Raw genomic sequence first — 25,773 nt, 5'->3', positions numbered from 1 at the left:
GGCTCAGCTGCAAACCTGTTCTAGATTGGCATTATTGCTCTTTGTGGTTGGGTCATGTTTGTATCTTCATGTAGATCAGCTCTCTCTACGCCCACTGAGGGTGGCTGGAGGAAGGAGCAAGATGTTTGCTTCAGCAGCCATACAGTCTAAGAAGTACTTTCAGAAACCAGACCAGGGAAAGTCAAAAAGAAGTGATATGTACTTACAGCAGTCTCAGTAGAGCCTAAACTGTGTACAGACAATATGCTCCCTGTGGAAAGGACTGTGCTGAGAAAAGAGAGTCTATAGGTTGAAGGTTGTTGTCTCCACTGTGTTAATCACGCTGTGTTTTAACTGGAATTTTTAGGTGAGCCCTTGTTACCACCAAAGACCCAGCTGCTTTACCTGCTTGCTGTGGCAGCTTTGATCATCCTGCTAATCCTTCTCCTGGGTGTGATGATGGCGAAGCGCAAGCGCAAACACGGCTCTCTGTGGCTGCCAGAGGGATTCATCCTGCGCAGGGACCCCAGTAACCATAAACGCAGAGAGCCCGTTGGGGAAGATGCTGTTGGACTCAAGTAGGTTTGCATTTAGGCCGCCGACATTCTGCTTATTAGTGGCTTGAGGATTTTGAGAATGCGGCTGAAATAAGTTTCATCAAAGGCACTTAACTCCTTAGAGAACTTAGGCTACTTCTCTAAATCTAAAAACATCTGGTTTGGACAGAAGAATTTTAATTAACTGTAATGTATAAAATGCCAGCAAGGAATCTGATCTCCTGGTTTTGTTTGGTTTTCTGACACTGAGCAGTATAGATCAGCAGCTGGGCACTGTTTGCCTAATTTTCTCCTGGAATAGGTGAGACATTTTTAGATTGATAGATGACAACAAACTTCTATATCTCTAGCTCAATGCATCAAAATGTGACTCAGAAGTAACGGAAAGTTTAAAAGTTTTATACAGTTTTGAGTTTCCACTGAATTAAACAACCTTGCAGTTCTAAGTGTATTTAATGCCACTATTGGCTGCCTGAAGTTTGAAATTTCTTGGTTCCTCTGTTTGCACGCCACCAAACTTACAAGCACCCCTTTGTTAGTCTGTGCAGGATAGTGTAGGTAGCAGCAGTAGCACCTGCTCAGGCTGCAAAGTGATACATTCTCCTTGTTTGTCAGAAATCTATCAGTCCAGATACCAGAGGGTAACCTGGCCGACCCTGGGACAACTGAGCACTGGGCAGGTGATGGTGGACCTCAGCCAAAGAGAGCAAAGGTAAGGAGCTCCAAGATTTAAATACCATCTGAAACTGCTGGTGAGACAACAACCTGCATTAACTTCCCTTGCTCAAAACCTCCCTTGGCCTAGGGATTGGTAATATATTATTAATGGGATCTGAGGAGCAAATCCTCAGGTTAACACTGCCACCACAGGCTGCTGGAAGTCAGTACCTTCTGTTTCAGTGTCTCCTCCCTACAGCAGCAAAAGGGACAAGAAGGTTAATGCAATATCTTGCAGTTCAGGCCTGATAATGTATGGTGAGAGTATGAAAGCTGAGAATGCCAAACAGAAGTAAATGGAGACCACTGTTAGCCTAAAAGGAAACAACCCCCCTAAAACAACAAGAAAGCAAACAAAAAACCAGAATGCAACAAAAATCCACACCCAAACCCTGAGAAACCCCACCAAAACTAAGAACACCCCAAGAACTTTGAGTGCCTTTGGCCACTTGATGGGTGTTTTGATGCAAGTGCTTGTTTGCTGTGCTCAGGCTGAGGACCAAGCCCTGCTGCCAGAGGGGGACGATCAGATTGACCAGCGCCAGTGGACACAGCAGCACCTGGAGGCAGCAGATGTCTGTGGGAGCACCTCCCTGGCCCTCACACCCCCTCAGGCTGACCAAGAGGTGGATGTCTTGGATGTCAACGTCAGAGGGCCAGGTCAGTACTCAGAGTGTCTGTGTGTCCTGCCAGCCAGCCACCAACCTCCAGTGTCTCCTGTGGCTGCTAATGTTACAAAGTAAATGGAGTATGCAGGAACACCAGCAGGAATTTTATGGTGCTCAAGGAAAGCACACTGTGCACTCCTGGAGGGAGGAAAAAAAAACGAACAAACAAAAAAAACTGGAAAGGTTAAACCATGGTCTGTAGCACATGGAATATCATAGAGCCAGGAGGAAAAGAGTTCACTTAGCAAGCATCTGTAGAATCTTATTTAAAACAGTGTGTGCCTAAGTGATATTGTCAGAAATTTTGAATGCATAATTGTGCTGGAAATAACCCCTAGTTTCTCCAGTTGGATAGCTGCAGAGATCTATGCCAGACTTTTCTAAGGCCAGCTTAGCAGATTTTGTTTACCTGAGATGTCTGTTATCAGTTGAGGAAGCAAGGATTGCCTTCTCCTGAGTAAGATGACTTTTTGGCAGACAGTCTACCTCATTAGCATTGTGTGAGATGTCTGTCCTGAACAGAGCAGCAGTGCAGTGAGATTGTTCATGAATTTTTTTTATTCCCTGATTTATATCTTCAGCTTATGATGATCAAGTCACTGACAGTTCATAATAGAACTGTGGGCTTTGAAGGTTTCTTTAACATGCAGACAGGTTTGCTCTCTCTCAGTCCCAACTGACTAGCTGCCCTGGGAGCTCTCTCCTGCTTTTTATGAGTGTAAATGTACACTCACTTTTTATGTACTAAAGCTGTATAAGCTGGTAAGGGACTGGGTGGGTCATCTAGTAATGACTGATCTCTGGGTTCTGAGAGGAGACAGTTGACCAAGAACTTTATTCTGGTTGGAAGAGCTGCAAACATGGCTCCTGTTCATATGCAGGGAGGTGATGCTGATGATATTGCTGCAATTCCTTTTTTTACTGCGTTTTGTGGGAATATTTCCACGCAATTTAAGGATGACTGGACCCATTCTCTCAGTTCCTTTCTATTGTCCTTTCTGCTCATTGACCCGTTAGTTCTCCAAAATGCAATGGGAAGGAGGGATTTTTGTGTAATGAGTGTGAGAACATAAACCATCAGTTTCTGCCAAATTTAAGCTTTTCTTTATTTCCCCTATTGAAACTTCTAGTTGTGTGGCAGGCTTAAAGCTTTCCAAGTGCAGGCAGTAATGTTCTTAAGACTGCTTATTTTCATGTTCGCCCAAAGCTTTGTCCAACAACAGCAATGAAATAGTACTGACCTGTGAGTTGTTTTCCTGCCATGCAGATAGAGTTGTGAAGCTTGCAGCAAGCTGCCCTAAGTTATTTCTCTCTGTGACATCAGAAGCAAGCAGCTATCAGGAGCAGAAATAATTTCTAAAAGTCTGAGAGATGTTGGAATAATGGGTTAGTAAGGAGGGGTAGGATTCCTCACAGTTAATGTGGATGTTTCTCTGCCCTGGCCACCCTCCCTTTTGCAGGCAGATGAAAATAAATAGGCCCTGCTGAGAGGTAGTTCCCCTCTGCCCCAAGAAGTCTGAAAACTGGATGGTTCACACCCCAGTAATGCTTTGCTGCCTCTAATTAATTACAAAGGATGTTCAGGCTGACTGACTTGAGTGCTGGGCTGGAGCCACGTGAAGCTAAGTGAGTTAGATCCTGGCTGCAGGTGCAGGTTGAACAGTAGAGATCTCTTCTAGAGGGGAGAAATCTCAGTGTACCAAGGGTTTGTTCCCTCTCTTAACCCATCACTTTCTGCAATTTCTCAAATTTAGGGGGATCCAAGAGCTCCAGTGTCCTTCAGAAGCATTGTCTAGAGATTTTTCCTGTGGGTTCCTTATATCCCAGCTTTCAGTACCTTGTGCCTGACCTTCTGGAGTATCTGTCTGGTGAACTCTTGATTTCATTATCTCATCCTGCATTTTACATGTACTCAGGGGCTGTCCTACTGAAAGATAGCAAACAGAAGAGTTTTATAAAATGCTGCCACCACCTTTGTCTCCCCATGCTATTCTTTTGCTGTGTTCCCTAGAGCAGTGAGGACATTCTTTTCACTGGAGTTATTGTGAGTGTGTAACCAGGGTAATGCAATTATAGGCATAACTGGTAACACCACCTATAATTAAAATTGATGAACTCTCCCTATTATACACCCCTCTTTTTTTCAGTTACTAAAACTTCAGTGGTTTAGACTGGAATTTTCCATGCTGGGTGTCTGCCTCCAGCTGGATGCTTTTGGGTTCTTTTCCAGCTCTTTGAGAGAATGAGCTGGAAGGAGGAAAAAAAGACATTGTGTCCACAGCTTTTTTTTTTTTTTTTTTTGCTAGTAGTCCATCAAGCACTTAATTGTGACTGTCTAACTGGATGTGCTTTTGCTAGCCTCATAAAACCAACCGTGTGTGGCCAACTTGCAAGGCTCTGAAAAGAGCTGCATGTACCTGAGAAACTTTGTGGAGGGTGGCAGCTGATTCTTCCAGGGATTTAATGCGGTGCTGTCCCTGTGGAGAAGCTAGGCACAAACATCCAGGACAACTGCAGTGATTGAGCAAGCCAGACCTATCCTGTGAGCGGTTTTTCCCAGAGCTGTGGTGCTGGAGGAAAGGAAAGCTGCTTTCTCTGCTCTGTCTCTCTGCTCTTTGTGTTGTGGCAGTGTGAAGGAGAGCACAGCCTGACTGGAATACTGAGGAGTGTTCATTTGGGACAAGGGAGCAGAGCCAGCAGTGGGGAGGGAGAAGCACAAAAGGAGGTATAGCTTTGGCAGAGCAGCAGAGAGGGTCTATAGACAGGACTGGATCTTGGAACTGAACCCGTGCCCGTATGTCAGCACTTCACTGCCGTCCAGCAAATCCTGGGAAAGGAGCTCGGTGGAAGGAAGGCTGTGTGTCCTGTGCTGGGGAGCCACTAGGAGGAGCGTGCAGCCTGCTGGAGCCTGGGCAGAGCCTGCTCCTCCAGTGCCCTGGCTGGAACAGTAGATTTCTAGAAAGCTTTGGAACTGTCCTAAAGCAGAGATGCAGGAAGATTCAGTGATCAGAAGCTGGGAAATGGGAGCAGGGCATTAGAGCTACGTGTGTTACTTCCAGGAGATAACGCCTTGCTTATGTACACAGAACCCCCCCAGTGTGACTTTGCGCAGTGCTCTGTGATTGAGAGCTATGCAGGCAGAGAAGCTGTTGTTGATCCCCTGCTTGCCCATGGCATAAATCAGGTACCTGCTGAAAAAATATAGTCTTGTATTTCTGCTGGTGGGCTCCAGCGGAGTGATGAGTAGAGAGTGAGGTTCCCTTCTGCTGCCACCTCGGTCCCTCTCGCTTTCCAGGTGCCTCTGAAGGGTGTGCAGGAAAGCAGTAAGATCAGCAAGGAAGCACCTGGGTCTACAGCTACAGTTTTGGGGTTTAGGGAATAGCACGTAATGTTCAGAGGCTGCTGGAACTGAAGCACTCAGCATTTTTATGAGTTGCTGAAAATACGTGGAGATGTTTTAAATCTTAATTATCCTGCATCAAGGAGGGCATTAACAAGGGTGAAAAATCAGCAGCACAAGGTGGTCTTCCTGCACTGTCCTCTCTGATTAGCAGAGACAGAGATTCATCAGAGGGAGCTAAGTTAAATTAGAGGTTTGGAGGAGCCTTTCTCCTTCCACTGACAATGTATGGATCTGCTTGGATAAGTGTGACTTTAGCCTTTGTCGTCCTATCACTGGGGGCTTGAGGAGAGTAAGACCAGTATCTCCCAAAATACCCAGACTGTGTGAGAGTATTCATCCTGTGGCATTTGTCAACTTTGAGTGCTTGACTGTCACAACTTCAGGATCCTCTCAGGTCTGCTGTAGATATGAAGACTTTTCTGTCTGCATTTCACTTCATGTTAGTATCTGAAGTGAATGTCACCAATGTCACCAATAATCAGTGGCTAGTTGTTAAATAATTTTTCCTTCAACTGTTTCTTTTCCCCAGGGATGTGATTAGAACATCTGTATGAACGGTTACATTAAGTTGTCAGATTAGTTTGATTTTTATAGCCCTTGCTTCTCTCAGCTAGCCTTTACTTTTTTGTGGAAATTTTACACTTTAGCAGCTAAGGTATTTTTGGTTTATGATGATCTTAGTCTTTAGAGGAATTTCTTAAGTTCTGTTGTGTTTGCAGTAGGTACTTATACTTGGAAGGAAGACAACTCGCTAACTGTTGGGCTTTAAGAAGAGGTCTGGGTTAAAGCAACTGGAGGGATTGGGAGCTCAAGGGAGAAGGATTGTGGGAAGGTTTCCGTGCCTTTGCCAGGCTACTGTATCCCCATCTCCCCCACTGCAGATGGATGTACCCCGCTGATGCTGGCATCTCTGCGCGCGGGCGGCTCCGACATCAGCGAGGACGACGAGGACGGGGAGGACTCCTCAGCCAACATCATCACAGATCTGATCTACCAGGGGGCCAACCTGCAGGCGCAGACAGACCGCACTGGGGAGATGGCTCTGCACCTGGCCGCCCGCTACTCCAGGGCTGACGCTGCCAAGCGGCTCCTGGATGCTGGGGCGGATGCCAATGCTCGGGACAACATGGGCAGGACCCCTCTGCATGCAGCCGTGGCTGCTGACGCCCAGGGGGTCTTCCAGGTATGGCCACTGGAGAACTCTGGGCTCTGTATTTACATGAGCCTGTCCATGCTGTGCTCTGTTCTCTCACAACCCTGCTTTCGTGCCTTCCACAGTGTGGTGGCCAGGCAGAGCTGTTTCACATCCAGATTCCTTGGGTATTCATGTTATGCATTCACTCAGCATGCATAAATCATCTGGCGTGTATTTATTTGGTCTGTTTGCCCCTGTCACATGTTTTCTGGGTCCTTGCATTTCAGCGCTCAGGCTGCTTTGTCATTGTAAAATTTCTCTTGAGATTCTGCCAGATCCTCAGTTTTGGTCTATAGTGGTATTGAAAAAAATCCATCTTCCCCTGTTGTCCAGATCCTGATCCGTAACCGAGTGACAGACTTGGATGCTCGGATGAATGATGGGACGACCCCGTTAATTCTGGCTGCACGTCTGGCTGTGGAAGGGATGGTGGCCGAGCTCATTAATTGCCAGGCTGATGTGAACGCCGTGGATGACCACGGTAATGGGAACACCAAGTGCCAGGCTGAGCAAATATTTGCCATGATGTGAGCAGGGAGGAGTGGGTTCTGTTCTCCCAGGGTGGGGGCTCTTCATGAATTCTGTAGCTAAATCACACACTGAGCTCTCCTGCAAAGTCCTCCAGTGGTAATAAATTACGGGCTACTGCACACTGGCTTCGTTAAACAATTCTGGAGGAGAAGCAAAATAGCTCCTCGGTTTGTTACTGACATTGTTATGTTTCCCTGCAGGTAAATCTGCTCTTCACTGGGCTGCTGCTGTCAACAATGTGGAAGCAACACTAGTACTGCTGAAAAATGGAGCAAACAGAGACATGCAGGATAACAAGGTACAGTGTGGTGGTTGGTGCTCAGCAAGCCTCTGCTTCCTAACTCAAAGCATCTCTTCACTCCTGGTAGTGAACTAAGTTCAGATTTTCTTAACTGAGTGCTCAGTGCAGGTCTTCCAAACCCAGGCTGTGACTGGAGCTCTCCCCAAGTGTTGGGTGTCTTACAGGGTTTCTGATATGGGAGAGCAGTTCTCTTCCTTGTTTGGCCAAGTGCTGGGCATCAAGGCTGTCCTGCTTTCCTTGCAGGGAAGGAAAGCGAGACACAGTCAGTGGCAGGTGAGAGCAGCAGGTGAAGTGCTACTGGTGTCAAACAGCTGGATTACAGTGAGCAGACAGAAAAATATCTGGTGGCACAGCAGCAGTCGTGTCCTGTGACATTTCCAGGGATCTCAGAGCAGGGTGGAGAAGAGGGACAAGCCCCTCTGTTTGACAGACTGTCTGCACTGTGCAGGTGTTCTGTAGCTTCACTGTTAGTGTTTTGCTGTGTCTTAGTCCTTGATTTCTCTCCTCTGCCTAAAGTATCTTTTTTTTGATTATTATGTATGGCTCAGTGGATTTTAGAGCTACCAAAGAACTCTAGTTCCTTACTGAGCTGTTTTAGCCTTTTATAACTTTCCCTCATAGGGGACAATAGGAGAAAGGCACCATGTGCTTTCATGGTTCCTCCAAGGATCCCAGGGCACAATAGTGCCCTTCCTGGTGGGAAAGTTCAGCCTGTGCCCCACTGCTGCATAGGAAATCATCTGTAATCTGCTTTTTTCAGTGGGCAGGTCTCAGGGTGGGTAGCTCTTGGAGACTGCTAATGTGACACTGCATTATACAGTGCTTGCCAGGCTGCCGTGCCATAAGCAATTACGAGTTGTAAGAGTCAGTCCCCCCACGCTGAAGCTGCTAAAATATTTACTCTCTGTGTTTCCAGGAGGAGACGCCACTCTTCCTCGCTGCTCGGGAAGGCAGTTTCGAAGCTGCAAAAATCTTGCTGGACCATTTTGCCAACCGAGACATCACGGACCACATGGACCGGCTGCCCCGGGACGTGGCCCAGGACCGGATGCACCATGACATCGTGCAGCTCCTCAATGAGTACAATGTGGCCCACAGCCCTGCCGGGCACCCCGGGGCCATGCTGAACTCTGCCCTCTCCCCAGTCATCTGTGGCCCCAACAGGTCCTTCCTCAACCTGAAACACCCTTCGCTACCCAAGAAGTCACGAAAACCGAATGCCAAAGGCATGCCCACCAGCCTCACCAAAGATGCAAAGAGGAGAAGGAAGAAGTCCCTCAGCGAGGGCAAGGGGCAGTTTTCAGAGAGCTCAGTGACCCTGTCACCGGTGGATTCCCTCGAGTCTCCCCATGCTTTTGCATCTGAGCCAACCTCTTCTCCTGTGATGCCGTCACCGGGCGTGCTGCACTCGTCGCCCAGCTCGCTGCTGACCGCTCCAGCGGTGCAGGCTGCGCACACCATGTCCTTCTCCAACCTCCACGAGATGCAGCCCTTGGGTCGTGGGTCCAGCACGGTGCTCCCGTCCGTCAGCCAGCTGCTCTCACAGCACAGAACCACCCCTCCCAACAGCGGGCTGGGCAGGCTGCGGCCAGGCAGCGTCTCCACCGAGTGGATGAACCGCATGGAGGTGAACGAGTCCCAGTACAACGAGATGTTCGGCATGGTGCCCCAGGTGATGCATTCCCACCCCAGCGTTTCTCAGCAGGGCGGCTTGGTTCAAGCAGACGCCAAGCACCTGGGGGTGTCCAGGGAGTCTTTGCCCCCCATCATGACTTTCCAGCTGGTTCCCAAGGGCAGCATAAACCAGCAAGCACTGCCGCAGCAGGCCCAGTCAAACTGCGCTCAGAACATGGCTGGCCCTCTTAGCTCCATGTACCAGATCCCAGACCTAGCTCAGCTGCCCAGCGCCTCGTTCTCCATGGCTGCCATCCCTCAGCAGGATGGGCAGGTGGCTCAGACGGTCCTCCCGGCCTACCACCAGTTCCAGAGCTCGATGGGGAAGTACCCCACGCCTCCCTCCCAGCACAGCTGCTACTCCTCGGCCACAGAACGGACTCCTAGCCACAACCGGCACTTACAAGGGGAGCACCCGTACCTGACTCCGTCGCCCGAATCTCCAGACCAGTGGTCAAGCTCTTCCCCACACTCTGCCTCTGACTGGTCTGACGTGGCAACCAGTCCCGGTAACAACCAGCGCGGGCCAGCGGCCGCCCACATGACGGAGCAGCAGCGGAACAACATGCAGGTGTACGCCTGAAGGCTGCCCACGGTGCAGCCCGACTAAAGAGGACTCCAGAACTCATGAAGGTCTTCCAGGATGGAAATGAAGAACCATTTTAGTATCCCAGAGTCTTAATGAGCCCAGGATGTTCTTTCGTTGGAGGGACTGTGGTCGCTGTAGACTTGTGTGTTTTTATGCTAAATGGAGAACTGTAGAAGCTGGTGATGGAGAAGACCAGCTGAGTCACTTCTAACCAACTCCCACGCACCTTGGACGTGACTGCTGTCTGCACTGGATTCTCCAGTCTGCTTTTAAACATGTTCCACCATTGCTTTGGGGAGACAGCTCTTCAGCTTAATACATCTTGTGGTCATTTCTCCAGAAATTTAACCAAAACCAGCTTTGTATCCTTATTTTGTTACTCCTCCTATTACCTACGTAACCTCTCTCTGAAGCACCTTCTACTAGTTCTCCTCGAGTTCAAGTTGCCTTGTCTTGACACAGCTCAGAGCTGCACCCACATTCCTATGCCCCGTCCTTCCCTCGTCCACTCTTGCTCAGCAAGCGAGCCGGACCTCCCAAAACACCTGCAGGTCAAGTGACACCTCCTGTCACACAGATTCACCCCTTCCTCTTCAGGAGTCTTTGTCTTATAGAGACCCACTAACACCCTTTAGTTCTCACTGCCTGCTCCCCCAGGTATTATGAGATTATATATACATATAGTCTTTTTAGGTTGTTTGTTTTGTTATTTTCCCTCCTGAAAACGCTGGTCTGACCTGGTCTTCCCACCACAGTGGCCCGTGGGCCCGTCTCTTCCCTGAGACACCCCTGACCATTTTGACACACTACCCTCCCCATGCCCCCGTCCTGCCAGGAGTGTCCATGACTGCCTTTGTGGGCTCCCATGCCAGAAGAAATGCACTGCAACTGATACAGGCCTTTTGGGATGAGCACGAGTGTTTCAAAAACTGGTAATAACACAAGCTCCCAGCGTTCTTGCACAGGAGTCCCCTCCCCTCCATCCACGGGTGGCTGTGTGTCCTGTCCTCCAGATACCATATGCTGCCTCTTTATGGTATTATCAAGAAGTGTCAAACAAGTGATGACATGTTTGCGGTGTGTGTCCTTCTGCGTCAGGAACGACATCCAGCCCTTTGAAAAAGTGTCCCTTTTGCTGCAGCCCTGGCTCAGAGCTGGCTCATCTTCCCCTCCCAGCGCACAAAGACTGCAGCACTGACCGCTGAGCAGGCTTCCAGCAGCACAAGCAGCATGCACAGGAGCTGGGCTGTGGCAGCAGACCAAATAGCTCAGAAACCATTGCCTCCTGCAGTTTGCTGCACAGGTTTGGGGCTGTCCTCTGCTCTCAGCTTCAGCCTGCGTGGAGATTTCCCAGCTGAGGTGGCCCACGTGCTCTGTGGGACAGTAGGGCCACCCTTAGTGTGGCTCCCCTGATAGTTTTGGAGTTGTGGAAGCCAGCTGTCACTGACCTTAGGCAAACAGCCGCTCTTTCTGCTTTGTCCACAAGAGCAGCGCTTCTCTGAAGGGCTGCAGACCAGCCAGCAGCCCAGGTGAACATTTGTGGGGATGGTTTGCTCCTGCCTCTTCAGGGGAATGCTGCAGACACGTCTTCCAAAGAGCTCGGGGCTGCCGGCTGCTGCCAAAGGACTGAGGGCTGCTCCCCTCCGAGCAGGTCATCCAACCCCCTACCATGTACAGTATTGTCTCTGGTGTTTCTTTCCATTCTAATCAAGAGTCAAAGTTGCTTTCTTTCTTTTTTTTTTTTTTTCCCTTTCCAATTCTACTCAATGGTACATGAAGGCAGAGCCTCAGGAGGAGCTGGTTCCCGGGGCTGTCATTTTGGGCTGAAGTTGTTAATTCTGTGTGCAGTTACTGCTTTCCATGGTGCACAAAATGTTCCCACTGCAGCCTGGCCTCTGAAGTTCAGCTGCAGCTGACTCAGACCCCCAGGGGGGTCTGTCCAGGTACAGGTTTCACTGCAAATAATGAAGTATTGCTACATCGATGCTAAAGAAACAAAGGGCTTTTGCTCGTTAGCTCCAAATAACCAAGTGCCTTTTTATATATGTGGCTTCCTTTTACAAGATGAGTGCTTTCTGTGGAATGAAGCTGGTTCCGTGCCTGGCCTCTTAATACGATGGCCCTCTGCCTTTTTTTCTCTCTCTTTTTTTTTTTTTTTTTTTTTTAACTACTTGTAAAGTTAATATCTCCTTAAGGTGGTATTTTATCTCATAAGTTGTAGAGTAAACATTCACAGCAGCATTTTCCTATATTAATAATGGAAAATATTTGCTTATTTTTACATTTTTTATAAAAGTTGTTTATGAAAATAGTTGCTGCCAAATGTATAAGCAATTTTTATCCCCAGAATAAAAAGTATGTGCCTAGTTTGTGTGTGCTGCTGTTTTAATTTTGTTTTCCTGGCTCCTGTGGCACATCCACCAGCTTATAAATCAATCAGGGGTGCTCCATCACAGCAGCACACGAACCCCTACCACTTAGCTCCTCCCAAGGGAGCTGGAAGCAGCCTGGTGTGAGTGCAGCAGATGGATTTTGGGGTCTCTTGGTTAGCTGAGAAGGGGGCAGTAGCCAGCAGCCAAGCAGCTGGGCATACTGGGAAGGATGGGGAGGGACTGGGATGGGTCCTTTCTTAGGCACTTTGGATAAGAGCTCCCGCTTGCCTGTGGGAGCCAGGGAAGGGCTGGGGCATTCGTGTGGCTTTTAGAAAGGTGGGGAGCGAGTGTGGGTGGTCAGTGGGGCTGTGGATTCACTCGCTCCCTCAGGTCCTGCTTGCTTCCCTCAGCTGTTTCCCGTCCTTCCCACAGGGAAGAGGACCCTCATCCCTGGAGCTGGGGCTGCCTTCCTGGCTTTGTCTCAGCAGTTGATGCATGGAATCCTTAAGGCTGGAACAGCCCTGCTAAGATCATCAAATCTAACCTTTAACCTGGCACTGCAGTGTTCACCCCTTAACCTTGTCCCCAAATGCCATATACAGGTGTTCTCGGAACATTCCAGGGATGGTGACTCCACCACTTTCTGGGCAGCCTGAACCAATGCTTGAGTGCCCTTTCACTGACTAAACTTTTCCCTCGTATCCTATCTAAATCTCCCCTAGTGCAACTTGAAGCCATTTCCTTTCACCCTGTTGCTTCTTACCTGGGAGAAGAAACCTGTCTACAGCCTCCTTTAAGGTTGTAGAGTGAGAAGGTACCCCCTGAGCCTCCATTTCTCCAGACTAAGCACAAAGATATGTGATTCTCCAGTCTCTGAAACATGGAATCGCCACTCCTCTGTACTGGTCTCAGGCAGGCTTCAAGAGTTTGACTTGAGCAATCAGAAAACAAACTGTCAGTAGCTGCTGTGCTGTTTGGAGCACGGAGGTGCCATCGAAGCCTTGGGCTCCACTGGTGCTCAGCTGGCTGTTCTCCAGCTCTTGCTGTGGACTCAGATGGAGCCAGTAGCTGCATTGTGACGCTGATCTGGGGTAAAGCTTCTGGGGGCATTTTAAGGGTTTAATATTCAAACAGTGCAGCTCCTTTATCTCCTGGTAGAGCCAGCTGGGCGAGTCCAAACTCCCGGGAAGCATTCATCCCTGTTCTCCCACATCTGTGCCAAAGTTTAGTGAGCTCTGCCGAGTGCCTGGCACAGCTGCATTGAGCTTACTGCTGCTCAGGCTGAGACTTGAAGCTCTGTCTCCTCGGGACTGCTCATGCCTCTTCCCCAGCCCGGGATGGCCAGGGGCTTGTGGAAACTTGTGTTGCAAACTGAACCATCCAGGCAGGGAGCTGCTGCATCCCTTATCTAACTGAGGAGTAGTGGAGGAGCCTCAGGCTCTTTGAGGGAGATTTTTCATGGTTTTTTATAAATCAAGGGTGGAGCCCTGTTTTCTGGGGAGGTGCTGTGTTTGCAGGGTTTTGCCATTGATCAGGACAGCTGATGTGTGGCAGGCTGTTTCTTTCAGAACTGATAGCAGCAGCAGCTGTGTTTGGACACGAGAAGGTGTCACCCCTTGGATCCCGGAGGATGCCTAGCAAGCAGCAGCAGCTCTATCCTGCTCTGTGGGTGAAGGAGAGAGGTCTGATCCTCCTCCCTCCTCGAGGCTGAAGCCAGACCTGCCTCTGCATGCCGGCAGGGAGCTGCTCCCTGTGGGTGTAGCAGGGTTCACCGGCTGCATGTTTCAGCAAATGTTGCCACAGAGGACATCCCATGGCAGATCCCTGGACTGTACATGGCTTGAACCTGGCAGCAAGCTCTCCATGTGGGAGGGAGCAGAGCTCAGCCCTGGGTCTGGATCTTCTGCAGGTCACACTAACGCTGGTGAACACCAGGCCCTCAAGGGCAGCTCGTCTCCTCCCCGCTGGCCTCCGCCAAGGGTTTTGGGGAAGGACAGCCAGGCATTGGCTGGAGCTGGCAGCAGCAGGAGCCGCAGGACAGGCAGCGGGATGATCTTTCAAAGCTGCTCTGGTCCATCAGGAGCCAAAGTGACGCTCCACAGCAGTGTGGTGACAGCAGGAATGTGGAGAGCTCCAGCTGCCTCCCACAGGTGCAGAGGACAGCCCGGGGTGAGGAGCAAGGACCAAGGCAGAGAAGGCCGTGCCAGACCTTGCCTAAGGGCTCCTGTCGGCGGGGCCAGGAGCTCATGGCTGTGAGCTGGGCTGGGGCTGCAGGGAGCCGCCTGGGGCAGGGGCAGCGAGGGGCTGCCCCTTTCTCCCCGGGTGACGACGGCTCGCGTCACGGCCGGGCCCGAGGGCTGGGCACCGTCGCCGCTATCTGATGGCACCTCCAGCCCCCGGCTGCAGGCTGTTCCCACATCCCGGCGGCCCGCATCCTGCTCGCAAACATCCCCCGGCAGTTCAAACAAGGGCGGTGCGTGGGTGACGCATGGCAGAGCCGGGCAGGGCGCGGGGCCCGGCCGGGTGCCGTCCCTTGGTTGGGGACAGGGGCAGTGCCAGGGGATCGGACCCACGGCCCGGCCGCCGGTCGCAGGGATGCTCTGGCCGGGATCGGGGGATCGCCCCCGGGGCTCATTCCCGGCTTGCCAGCCCCCGGGCAATCCAGGGCTGGCCCAGCGGGCATCCCTGCCAAGTGCCAGGCTGCCCTGGGCTGGAAGATTACATCTGTATCGCGGGAGCAATTAATGATAATTGCAGGGGGTTTATTGACTAACTAGGACAGGTTCTTCCTGTCTGTTTCTGGAGCTATGTTAAATGCAAACAGAGTGAAGATCTGGGCAATTTTCCAGCAGTGGGGGGGGATGGAGGGGGGTCAACAGTAAGATTTTTATGGTGAGAATCACCTGAGCTGGGCAAACACAGATGCTGGTGAGCAGCAGGCTATAAAGGGCAGCTCCTCTCCTCTCCTGTCCCGGTGACCCGCGACAAGCCGCTATTCCTCACCATCTCCAGACAACAGGTGAGGAAGAGGACCCTCACATGGCAGCTGGGGCTTCGGGATGCTCAGAGCTGGCAAACAGGCGAACAGGAGCTGCTCCCTCTCTCCCTGGCAGCTGCCGCGGGAGCTGAGCTCTGCCCTCGCTGGATGGGGCAGGCTGTGAGGCTGCGTTTTTCAGCCCTGCGTTGACTTTTGTTTCTGCTTCTTTGAGGGGAAGAGGAGCTGAATCCGCAAATCGGCTCCAGTGCCCAGGGATTAGCCCCGATAAAGGGGAACTGCGCTGATGTGGCCGATTTGCCTCCCCAGCCTGGGCGGCACTGCGAGCTCAGGGCGTGAAAACGCCGCCGTGCACGTAGCCCCTGCAGCCCCACCTGTGCCATTGCCTGCTTGGGGTCCCCTGACCTGTGTCTGCGACAGCACTCTCCCCTCGACCTCGCAGAGCAGCTTGGCTCTCCCAGATGCCTCCTGCCAAGTCTGGGACTGGTGGCCCTGGCACAATCTGCTGCCAGTGTGGGCTGGGGACTCCAAGCCATGCCTGGGGCATGGGGTGCAGGAATAGAGCACTGACCCGTGCCGGGGAGAGGAGAGGGAGGCACAGCCTGTCATCTCCTCCAGGTGGCTCAAAGGGGCCAGGCTCAGCCCACGGCGGGGCCGGTTTGCACTCTCTGGGCACGGGTAGCACCCTCTGTCCCCAAGGGGCCTTGTGTGACCCTCCCGAGCCTTTACAGGGAGCAAGGAGGATGGCTGCTGCGGCCAGACTCGCCCTCCTGCTGCTGGGCTGCGCGGGGCTCCTGCGGCCAGTCGGTGAGTGCCACGGCTCGGGGGGCAGCTGCTTTTCTAGCTGGGCCAGGAGGGAGCCACGCTCTTCTCCAGGCTGTGGTGCCGGCTGTCCCTCATCCCTGTCTGCGGCTCTCCCCAAACAGACGGCAGGTACATAAACTACTGCCCCGACGGCTGGTCCTACTACAAACTCAGCTGCTTCAAGTACTTCACCGAGCCCCGGACCTGGGACGAGGCTGAGGTAAGGCCACCGGGGTACACAGGGGAACAGGGACCCCGGTCTCCCTGAGGTGCCCTGGCGCTGACAGCTCTCCCTGCAGAGTCGGTGCCAGGAGCTCAAGAAAGGCGCCCACCTGGCCTGGGTGGAGGACTCCCGCGAGGCAGCCACCCTGCGGAGAGCCATCTCCTACTACCAGCGAGTGCAGCCCGTCTGGATTGGACTCCAGAAGAGTGAAGAGGTGAGGTGTGGGCGGCAGGGAGGATGGGGGGCTGGAAGACAGCAGGGCCATGCCTCTGAATCCCCCTCTCCCTGCACAGAGCCAGGTCTGGCAGTGGACGACTGGGAAGGGCTACAGTGCCAGCAGTGAGATAGCTGGGAATGGTGCCCGAGGGGGGAACTGCGCCATGCTGACCCATCACAGCGGTGAGTGCCCGGTCCCTGCACCCCCTGCACCCCCTGCACCCCCTGGGCTCGGCCGGCACTCCCCCGCCTCCCTCCTCCTCCAGGTCCCATCCCCTGCGAGGGCTGGGGGGGGCACAGCTGGGTCTCGCCGTGGCCCCCGGCAGCCCCCCGTCTGTCTCTCCCGCAGTCTTCTCTGTGTGGTCCAGTGCGGATTGCTCCCGGAAGCATCACTTCATCTGCAAGTTCTACCCCTTGCACTGAGCACAGCCCTGGGGCACCCCGCGCCACCTTCCCCCCGTGCCACCTCGGACTCTCTCCCCCCAACTCCTATAAATCTTATATAAAAAAAAGAAGCATGCGAGTGCTGTGTGAGCTTGGTGCTGGTGCAAAGCCCTGATCTGGTCCGGGAGAGGGAGAGAGACGGGCTCTGCCACGGCTCCCCGAACTTCCCGGCTTCCAGAGGCTTCTGCGCTGCAGTTGAGGGCAGATCTGGGGCATGAGTCCCCAGGAGCTGCGGGGGACTCCAGCGGCTCCTGGCTGAGCACTCGTCTTTGCTCACACTAGCCCTAGGGTGCCAAAACCACAGGCGTCCCTGGAGAGCAGGTGGGGGGACGGGAGCGTCCCCAGAGCGCAGGCATGGAGACCTGGGACTCGGCTGTGGGTGGGGACGGGAGCTGCCGTGGGCGTGCAGGCACGGGGACAGGTGATCCCGCAGGTGCCGACAGCTCCACAGGGATCCGGGGGCTGCAACATTGCCCCATGGCCATGTTGACAGCAGCACCGGGACCAAAGGTCCCTTTTGTGTCGCTGTTATGTTGCCACAGGCATCACGTGGCTGTTTGCTCTGCTGCTTTGAAGATGGCTCTGCCCCCACCCGGCCCATGGGGTTTTTACCCCCCCGGAGCTGCGGCACGTGTCAGACGTGGACTGCATCCCGGGCAGCACGGACGGTGCCGGCACCAGCCCCGGCCGCCCTCCGCTCCCTGCCGGGGAGGCCACACAGTGACCACAGCCGTGCAGGCGAGCCTGGCACCGGAGCTGCCACTGCCCCAGGGCACGGCTCCCACGGCCCGGCCTGAGCTCAGCCCCGGCTCCGTGTCCCCAGGCCCCGGGGCACGAGACGGCGACACCTCGCTCGCTCCCCCCTCCGCAGCTCCGCTGCCCCTGCCGTGTTGGCTGGCGCTCGGTGACCTTTGAGCGCCAGGGTCCGGCAGGCTGATAAAGGCCGGGAGGGCTGTGCCGAGCTGCCCACGCAGTTTATAAAAGCACCAGGCAAAGGCCCATCCCGCTGTCCATCTGTCCCGCCGGCCGTCCCTCCGTCCGTGCAGCAGCTGGGGCGAAGATGTTGCGCTTGGTCGGGCGTGCCGTGCGGTGCTGGGGGGCGAGGTGGGCACCGCCGGGGTCGGAGCGGGCACCCCGGGGCGCCCAGCACCCTGCACCTTGGCAGAGGGCATGGTGAGCGTCCACATGGATCCGGGGACTGGAGGCACAACCAGGGTAGGGGCGGGGAGCTGCCTGAGATCGTAAACCTTAGTGGGGAAGGGGAGTCTCTCCCTCCTCCCTGCAGCACTGCCAGGAGCTGGCAGGAATTTGGAGTGCTCCCAGCCTGGGCTACTCTCTGGTGGCATCTCCCCATGGCCAACCACTGTCCCCGAGGCTGCCATGGGATTGTTGCCGTTCCCTCTATCCCACAGCCTCTCCAGTGCTGCTGGGACAGGTGCCTGGCCCAAGGACGTGGGCATCCTGGCCCTGGAAGTGTACTTCCCTGCCCAGTACGTGGATCAGGAGGAGCTGGAGCGGTTTGATGGCGTGGAGGCCGGCAAGTACACACGGGGCCTGGGCCAGAAGCAGATGGGTTTCTGTGCCGCCCACGAAGACATCAACTCCCTGTGCCTGACCGTGGTGCAGCGCCTGGTGGAGCGTGGGCGCCTCTCCTGGGATGCCATCGGCCGCCTGGAGGTGGGCACCGAGACCGTCATCGACAAATCCAAGGCCGTCAAGACCGTCCTCATGCAACTTTTCCATGACTCTGGCAACACTGACGTGGAGGGCATCGACACCACCAATGCCTGCTATGGGGGCACAGCCTCTCTCTTCAACGCGGCCGCCTGGGTGGAATCCAGTGCGTGGGATGGTGAGTGCAGGCAGGGACCAGGCTGTGGGGCTGGATGCTGGATGGGTCCCCAGCATGGGATAGGGGAAGGAGGCAGGAGGCAGCCTGAAACCCAAAGATGCTCCAACTCCAGGCTCTCCATCACCCTTGTTTCTTGCCCATCTTGGTGTGAACACCTGGCAGCATGGAGATGGGAACACACAAGGACCATGGGATGGAGGCTTCCACCCGCTGGTGGCCCTGCCAGTCCCTCTGTCCTCCCTCAGGTCGCTATGCCGTGGTGGTGTGTGGGGACATCGCTGTCTACGCCACGGGGAACGCGCGGCCCACAGGAGGTGCCGGTGCCATCGCCATGCTGGTGGGACCCAACGCCCCGCTGGTGCTGGAGAGAGGTCAGTGCCGTGAGACCCTGGGGGTGGCAAGCTGTCCCTGGGGGCCATGCATCTGTGTCCCAGCCCTGGGCAGAGCTGCTCAGCCAGACCCTGCTGGGTAGTCCAGGATTCTGGCTAGCCACATACTTGTAGGCACCATGGAGTGACTCAGGGAAGCTGCTGGATTCCAGGGGTGGCATGGCAGGCCCCTGGGTGTTTGCCACTGGGCTGGGGCCTCCTGGTGCTCTCTGACAGCTGGCTCTCCTTGTGCCCCCAGGTCTGCGTGGAACCCACATGGAGCACGCCTACGACTTCTACAAGCCAAATCTGTCCTCTGAGTATCCGGTGGTGGACGGGCAGCTCTCCATCCAGTGCTACCTGCGGGCGCTGGACCGCTGCTACGCCGTGTACCGACGGAAGGCGGAGGCCCAGTGGCAGCAGGGTGAGTGGCAGCACCCCTGAGGTGCCCCTGGCAGCCCCCTGGATACTGATGGCCTCCTGGATACTGTTGCCTCCCAGCTGGCATCCAGAGGCCCTTCACGCTCGATGACTTCAAGTACGTCATCTTCCACTCGCCCTTCTGCAAGCTGGTGCAGAAGTCAGTGGGGAGGCTGCTGCTGAACGACTTCTTGGCCTCCCCCAACCCTGACACAGCCTCCGGCCTCTACAAGGGGCTGCAGTCCTTCCGGTGGGTCTCTGTGCTGTGTCCCCCATCCCTCAGCCCTGCCAGGGATGTGCTGGGGTTCCAGCTGGTCTCTCTCTGAGCAGTGGTGTGAAGCTGGAGGACACCTACACCAGCAAGGAGGTGGAGAAAGCATTCCAGACAGCCAGCCAGGACATCTTCAACCAGAAAACCAAGCCCTCCCTGCTCCTCTCTTCCCGCAATGGCAACATGTACACACCATCCATGTATGGCTGCCTGGCCTCCCTCCTGTCCCAGTGAGTCTCCCAAAACGCTGGCTTGGGGAGAGAGAGGAGGTCGTTTTGGGGTGGGCACTCCCTGGCTGGATAGAGGGGCAGAACCCATCTCCCAGCCCTCATCTCCCCCTGTGTCAACAGGGACCTGATCTTTTCATTGCACACAGCCCCCAGTGTGGATGCATCCTGCTCCAGACCGTCTCCCTGCCAGACTTTTCATCCCAGCTTGCTGGAGCTGGGCCAGTGCATAAAGCCCTTCTGTCATCACCAGGAGGATGAAAACCCCTGCTGTCATGCCCAATAGAATGAGTGACCCCATGGGAAAGGAGTCATGGGAACAGACAGGCTCGGAGGGGAACAAAAGCCTTGTCCTGGGGCTCCCTGGCACTGCTGCACTCCAGGGCTAAACTCCCTCAGCAATGTGGCCCCGAGGGTCTGCTTGCCTACAAAGCAGGCAGCCCCCTACACTGCCCCCAGAGCCCTGTATCCCCAAATCCCCCTCAGCCCAAATGTCCTGTAACCCCCTCTCCTCTCACCTCAGGTGCTCAGCACGGGACCTGGCTGGCTCCCGGATCGGCGCTTTCTCCTATGGCTCGGGACTGGCAGCCAGCATGTTCTCCTTCCGTGTGTCACAGGATGCAGCCCCAGGTGAGCCCCAGGGGAGAGAGGGACTGGGAAGGGAGGGCAGCGTGTGCCTGTCAGTGGTGCCATCTCACACGTGGGATGCCCGTGGCCAGGCTCACCCCTGGACAAGCTGGTCTCCAGCCTGGCTGACCTGCCCGCTCGCCTGGACGCCCGCAAGCGCGTGGCCCCAAAGGACTTCGCCGAGATCATGAAGCGACGGGAGGAAACCCATCACTTGGGTGAGTGGGGCTGGGGGGATGGGACCCTTCTCTGTTGGGACCCCACAACACCACTGAGCATCACTGCCCTCTCCCTGCAGCCGACCACGCCCCCCACGGCTCCCAGGCAGATCTCTTCCCCGGAACCTGGTACCTGACACGGGTGGATTCCAAGTACCGCCGTGAATACGCCAGGAAGCCCATCTAGAGTGGGATCACCAGAGTGGTGAGCCCTGGGGAGGGGGATGCTCTCTTTCCCACTGTCATCCCTGTTCATTCCTCACATCCAAGGCTGGCCTGTGTGGGAAAGTTCACTTTGTATGGGTGGGGAATGGCCAGCAGTGACTCAGGCCCCAGAGCTGTTGGAGATGGCAGCATCTTCTGCAAACACCTGGGCATTGCAGGGGAATAAAGGTGTGAACGGGAGGGGGCAGCAGCCCGGCTCTGGCTCCTGGTCTTGAATGGTATCCTCCCACCCCAGATCCCTCCCAGTTCACAACCACAGCTGCTTATGGGCATTTTTTCAATAGGCACCTGCCCTGTTAGACATGGGAGTATGCCCTGACATTTTGGGGGAGTCAAGTAAGCCCCAGTCGCCAGTCTAGGGGGTCAAGATGACATTTTCCCAATGGTGTCATTCAATTAAAACATCCTCATGGCAAAATCCATGGGCAGGAGGGCACAGGTGACGGAGTGGCTCACGGGAGGGCTCGTGCCCCTTGCAGTGCTGCTCTCTGGGTAGTGTCCCAGCACGGGACAGGGGTCAGACAGGATCTCGGCAGCCACAGAGACCTTTGCACTCTTCAGCAAACAGCAGCAGGGCCAGGGAGCAGCAGAGGCAGGAGGGAGGGGGTATAGGGTTGAGGACAAAGGACCACACAGACAAGGCACCACAAGCTCTCTCCTTCTAGACCCTTTATTGAACGTGAGGCCACCCCAAACCCAGTGTGGGGGTCAGGGATGGCCATGTGCAGTGCTCCCCCAGCTGGGGGAGGGTCCAGATGCTGCGGCCATGGGGAAAGTCCTTGTCAGCAGTTGGGGTCTACAGCAGGTGGAGCTGGAAAACCTCCGTGACACGTGACTTTAGCTCAGCAAGGTTGGGCAGGGGGGCTGAGAGCCCCACGACGCTCCACTGCTCCCCTGCCACCGTGCTGGAGCTGTGGTACGACAGGAGCTGGGCCCCTGCCTTGCTTAGCAGCCCTGGAGAGGAGGACAGGAATTAGGGACCATGGGCTGCTCCACTGCCCCAGCACCCAGCAGGGAGCTGAGCCTCTGCTCACCCCAACAACCCCACTCAGAGGTCCATGATGCCATTTCTTCCTCCACCCCAAATCCTTTGCTCAACATCACACAACCCCCTGCCCAGACCCCCCATCCATCCATCCATCCATCCATCCATCCATCCATCCATCCATCCATCCATCCATCCATCCATCCATCTCTCCAGGCAACTTCTGCTGCAGCTAGGGCTCAGCTCCAGGTCGGATGTGGGGGTTCCCCAGGTGGTCCCTGCAGCTTAGAGCTGACACAGGGACTCACCAGTCAGTGTGGCCAGAGCGCTGGTATCAGAGGCTTTGGCTCTGTAGATGAGGACAGGCCCCGACAGTGGGGCTGGCTGCTTGAAGGTGGCCCCGTTGATCTGCCGCAGGACCGGGGTGCTGCCCTGTACTGTCCCCGTCACCTGGTGTGGGGTGCCCTGCAGGGACACCTGCACCAGGCCCGTGCTGCTGTCAGGCTCGGGGGCCACATCACTGTGGGTGGTTGTGACCTGCCAGAAAGACAAGGCCACTCAGTGCCCAGGTGCTGTGTGTGGCTGGGGTGGGGAAGGGATGTCCTCAGAAGCAACCCAGGGAACACCCAGCCTCAGTGCTGCGTTAGCAGCCAGGAAAGGGTGTCCCTCATGCTGCTTGGTGGAGAAGGCACACCAGGCTGGGGTGCAGAACCCAGGTGTCCACACACCTTCAGCCCAGCCTCCTGGGCCAGCAGCGTGGCATTCACCAGGGTCACTTCCTTCTGTGTCCCTCCAGCCAGCATGCCCGCAGCCACAGCAGGTGTCAAGTAGCTCCCAGCCTCCTTCAGGGGTGTCCCTGGGGTGCAGAGAGGAGGTGTGCATCAGCCACAGCAGAGAGGTCAGGCCCAAAGTGGAGTGGCCAGCCTGGGGCTGGTCCTTCCACCCATCCAATCCATCCACTCATCCATCCCTGCATACTCTAGGGCTCCAATCCCACTGTTAACCAGCCTCCTGTCTATCTGTTCTCCTGCCTGCCCACTGGGGTCCCCACACTCAGGCTCACCTAGGGTGCAGACCTGCACACTGCCCTGCACTTGCTTGCCCGCCGTGCACAGCACTGTGCCCAGGGCCCTGGCCAGGGTGATCCAGGGCTTGGTCTCGGGTGCAAAAGCTTTGCTGAGAGCCTGCCCATTAACCTGCACGAGAGAGTGGGTGGTGAGAGCCTGCCAGGGATCCCACATGGAGCATTGCTCCCAATGCACCCGTGGGTTACAGCTGGGGTAGCAGAGGCACGGAGGTCAGGTGCTGCAGCAGGACTCACTACACCAGTCAGCCCCTTCCCTGTGGCCATGTCCACGATCTGCATGGCGATTTCCTTGCCGCAGCGGCTCTGTGCCTCCCGTGTGCTGGCACCCAGGTGTGGGCAGGAGATGACGTTGGGGTGGTTCACCAGGTCACGGTCCTTTGGAGGCTCCTGCAGACAGAGTTCCATCCTGCCATCAGTTCCCAGCATCTATCTGGGAGCTCGGAGTAGGGGAAATTTACCCCATCTCCTTTGCAAGGAGGGAAGCTGAACAGGACTGTTCCTGGTCTCAGCCCCACAGGATTTACTAGGCTGCCCGGCCTTGGTTTGGGCAAAATTAAGGTGGTGCTGAGACAAATCCAAGCTCGGGGGCTCCCCACAGCTCCACTCACCTGTGTGAAGACATCGAGGGCAGCCCCACCACACTGCCCCGACTGCAGCGCCCGCAGCAGCGCGCCCTCATCCACGATGCCACCGCGGGCACAGTTCACCACCTGCACGCCACGGCGGCACTTGGCAAAGGTGCTGTCGTTCAGGAGCCCTGCGGAAGGAGGGCTGTCAGCAGAAAGGGGCTGCCCCAGCTCACCCCAAACCTCCCTGTGATCGTGCCCACTCCATACCCGTGGTGGATGGCAGCAGCGGTGTGTGCACCGTGATGAAGTCGCAGCGGGGCCAGATCTGCTCCAGCGGCAGCTGCTCCACACCAAAGGTGGCTGAGACATCGGGGGTGATGATGGGATCATAGCCTATGGTCTGAGGCAGAGCAGGCATTCACTCTTACAGCCTGGCACGGTGGCTCTGGCCAGGTCATGAAGGTCTATGCTCCCCATCATTCCTCCCTGCCCTATCTCCTCACCTTCATGCCAAAAGCCTGCATGCGAGTGGCCACCTCCCTGCCGATGCGTCCCAGCCCCAGCACGGCCAGCGTCTTCCCGTTCAGCTCCATACCCATGTACTGGGGAGTACGGGGAGAGTGAGCGAGCACATCCCACATGGACACCCCCACCCAGAGGTGTTTCACCTGCCTCCTACCTTCTTACGGTCCCACTTGCCCTCCTTCATGGAGGCAGCTGCCTGCGGGATCTGCCTAAAAAGGAGGCTGTGGTCAGTGCGGGGTAGGGGGCTGTAGGACACACCTCTGTCCGCATCCTGCCTTGTGCTCACCTGGCCAGGCACAGGATCATCCCACAGGTGAGCTCGGCGGCGCTAAGGCTGTTCCCAGTGGGTGTGCTGAGGATGGAGAGTGGTGTCACTGGTGTGTGTCCCCTGGCCAGACAGGGGTCTGTGCCCCGTGAGGATGGAGACACACAGGGTGGTGCCAGGGGTGCCATGGGTGGGGAGGGCACCCTATTGAAGTCTCCCCGGCCTCCCCAGGATCACAGGCACGGATGTCCCCACACTCCTGCTCTTACTTCATGACCAGAACGCCCTTCCTGGTGGCTGCCTCCACGTCCACATTGTCCACGCCGGTGCCAGCTCTGCCCACCACCTGCAGCCTCTCTGCCGCCTCCAGCACCTCGGCCGTGACTTTGGTGGCCGAGCGGACGATGAGCCCGTCGCAGTCCTAAGGAGTGACAGACACAGTGAATGGGACGTGGGCTGGGGCCAGTGGCCGCGGGTGGGTCACGGGATGGGGACAGCCGCTGCGGGGCTCCGGGATCTGCCAAGCGAAACCGGCCGGGCTCTTGCATCAGACGGGAGGCGGTCGAAGGAGTCCGCTGGCACCCGGGACCGCCGGCCTGCACCTGTGCCCATCCATACATGCACTCACCACCCACCCACGCGTGGGTGCAGCCCTGCCTCACCCGGATCTCCCGCAGCAGCTCCTCCTTGCTCAGCCCGGGCTTCTCCTGCACCCGGAGCCCGCCGGCCTGCAGGATCTCCCGGCAGCAGGGGTCCAGGCTTTCGCTGATCAGCACTTTCTGCAGCTTGCCCAGTGCCATAGCGGAAGCGGGACGGACGGGACAGGGATGGGCTGGACGGGACGGGAGTGCCGGCTCTGTCCGCACGCCGCCGAGAGGCTGCTGCTGCCCCTCCGCCGCGCTAAAAGAGCTGCGAGCGGCGCACGTTTTTCGGGCTCATTGGGTCCCGTCTCCATAATCCCACCTCCTTCCCTTCCCCTCCCCGCCCCAGCCCGCCCGGTTCCCTCCTCATCCCCCCCGCCCCCGGCGGCAGGGAGGAGGCGGGGGTGCGGGGCCAGGGCTGGGCCGGGCCCCCCCGGCAGCCCCAGAGAAAAGGAAGGGGCTGCCCTGCCAGGACCTCGGGGGTCGGGGAGCCGCGAAAACCGGGGGCAGCCTGGCCCGACCCTGCGCACCGCGTCCGTGCCTCAGTTTCGCCGTCCCGCGTATCACAGCTCAGTGAGGCAGGAGGAGAACGGCAGTGGCAGCCACGATGGTGCGGGTGGCTCCCCACAAAGCTGGGGGTGCCGCTGGCAGGGAGCAGCCCAGCCCGTGGCGACTCCAGACATGCCCTCCCCAGCTCGCCCAGGAATGGGGGTCCCCAGACCCCACAGCTCAGAAGCGAGGCAGTGCCCTGCCCACCCCCGACTTCGTGCCTGCTGTTGAGCAATGCCCTTGATAAGGGGCTGAGGACACGGGGCCAGCCTGGCC

General features: G+C 56.0%; 4 protein-coding genes across 4 annotated transcripts in view; 3 read left to right on the top strand and 1 right to left on the bottom strand.

Moving 5' to 3' along the window:
- NOTCH2 (notch receptor 2) overlaps positions 1-11,980 on the top strand; it is an 82,872-nt gene extending 70,892 nt beyond the window's left edge. Inside the window, exons 27-33 of the mRNA XM_066324831.1 lie at positions 347-557; positions 1,152-1,248; positions 1,745-1,913; positions 6,206-6,507; positions 6,853-7,000; positions 7,251-7,348; positions 8,268-11,980. Coding sequence (XP_066180928.1) covers positions 347-557; positions 1,152-1,248; positions 1,745-1,913; positions 6,206-6,507; positions 6,853-7,000; positions 7,251-7,348; positions 8,268-9,608 — 2,366 coding nt within the window. The 3' untranslated portion in view covers positions 9,609-11,980. The remainder of the gene's footprint in view (positions 1-346; positions 558-1,151; positions 1,249-1,744; positions 1,914-6,205; positions 6,508-6,852; positions 7,001-7,250; positions 7,349-8,267) is intronic.
- Positions 11,981-15,712: 3,732 nt separating this feature from the next.
- On the top strand, positions 15,713-16,648 carry REG4 (regenerating family member 4). The gene is made up of 5 exons (XM_066324830.1): positions 15,713-15,788; positions 15,908-16,005; positions 16,085-16,222; positions 16,302-16,407; positions 16,574-16,648. The coding sequence occupies exons 1-5, from the start codon at positions 15,725-15,727 to the stop codon at positions 16,645-16,647; spliced, it is 480 nt and encodes a 159-aa protein (XP_066180927.1). The 5' UTR covers positions 15,713-15,724; the 3' UTR covers position 16,648.
- A 1,011-nt stretch (positions 16,649-17,659) lies between these two features.
- HMGCS2 (3-hydroxy-3-methylglutaryl-CoA synthase 2) lies at positions 17,660-21,066 on the top strand. The gene is made up of 9 exons (XM_066324829.1): positions 17,660-17,841; positions 18,081-18,520; positions 18,766-18,891; positions 19,148-19,312; positions 19,390-19,558; positions 19,639-19,809; positions 20,330-20,436; positions 20,526-20,651; positions 20,732-21,066. The coding sequence occupies exons 1-9, from the start codon at positions 17,729-17,731 to the stop codon at positions 20,836-20,838; spliced, it is 1,524 nt and encodes a 507-aa protein (XP_066180926.1). The 5' UTR covers positions 17,660-17,728; the 3' UTR covers positions 20,839-21,066.
- Positions 21,067-21,530: 464 nt separating this feature from the next.
- Positions 21,531-25,218, bottom strand: PHGDH (phosphoglycerate dehydrogenase). The gene is made up of 12 exons (XM_066324851.1): positions 24,970-25,218; positions 24,577-24,728; positions 24,329-24,394; positions 24,197-24,251; positions 24,021-24,119; positions 23,785-23,917; positions 23,557-23,705; positions 23,183-23,335; positions 22,925-23,057; positions 22,590-22,717; positions 22,170-22,398; positions 21,531-21,830 (listed from the first exon to the last, which is right to left on the bottom strand). Exons 1-12 carry the CDS (start codon positions 25,105-25,107, stop codon positions 21,673-21,675), a joined length of 1,593 nt encoding a protein of 530 aa, XP_066180948.1. The 5' UTR covers positions 25,108-25,218; the 3' UTR covers positions 21,531-21,672.
- Positions 25,219-25,773: the final 555 nt, after the last annotated feature.

The sequence above is a fragment of the Sylvia atricapilla genome, chromosome 9 (genome assembly GCF_009819655.1).
Source record: "Sylvia atricapilla isolate bSylAtr1 chromosome 9, bSylAtr1.pri, whole genome shotgun sequence".
NCBI lineage: Eukaryota > Metazoa > Chordata > Aves > Passeriformes > Sylviidae > Sylvia > Sylvia atricapilla.
Note: the sequence above shows the minus strand (reverse complement) of the source record. Positions and strands in the feature narration are given on the sequence as shown.

Excerpts from the sequence above, each read along its gene's own strand:
- PHGDH (XM_066324851.1), bottom strand. The coding sequence starts at position 25,107 with ATGGCACTGGGCAAGCTGCAGAAAGTGCTGATCAGCGAAAGCCTGGAC. Across the intron at positions 24,252-24,328 it reads ATGATCCTGTGCCTGGCCAG|GCAGATCCCGCAGGCAGCTG; the intron begins GTGAGCACAAGG and ends CCTCCTTTTTAG. Across the intron at positions 24,120-24,196 it reads GCAAGTGGGACCGTAAGAAG|TACATGGGTATGGAGCTGAA; the intron begins GTAGGAGGCAGG and ends CGTACTCCCCAG.
- REG4 (XM_066324830.1), top strand. The coding sequence starts at position 15,725 with ATGGCTGCTGCGGCCAGACTCGCCCTCCTGCTGCTGGGCTGCGCGGGG. Across the intron at positions 16,006-16,084 it reads GGACCTGGGACGAGGCTGAG|AGTCGGTGCCAGGAGCTCAA; the intron begins GTAAGGCCACCG and ends CTCTCCCTGCAG. Across the intron at positions 16,408-16,573 it reads CATGCTGACCCATCACAGCG|TCTTCTCTGTGTGGTCCAGT; the intron begins GTGAGTGCCCGG and ends TCTCTCCCGCAG.
- HMGCS2 (XM_066324829.1), top strand. The coding sequence starts at position 17,729 with ATGTTGCGCTTGGTCGGGCGTGCCGTGCGGTGCTGGGGGGCGAGGTGG. Across the intron at positions 18,521-18,765 it reads GGAATCCAGTGCGTGGGATG|GTCGCTATGCCGTGGTGGTG; the intron begins GTGAGTGCAGGC and ends GTCCTCCCTCAG. Across the intron at positions 20,437-20,525 it reads GTCACAGGATGCAGCCCCAG|GCTCACCCCTGGACAAGCTG; the intron begins GTGAGCCCCAGG and ends GCCCGTGGCCAG.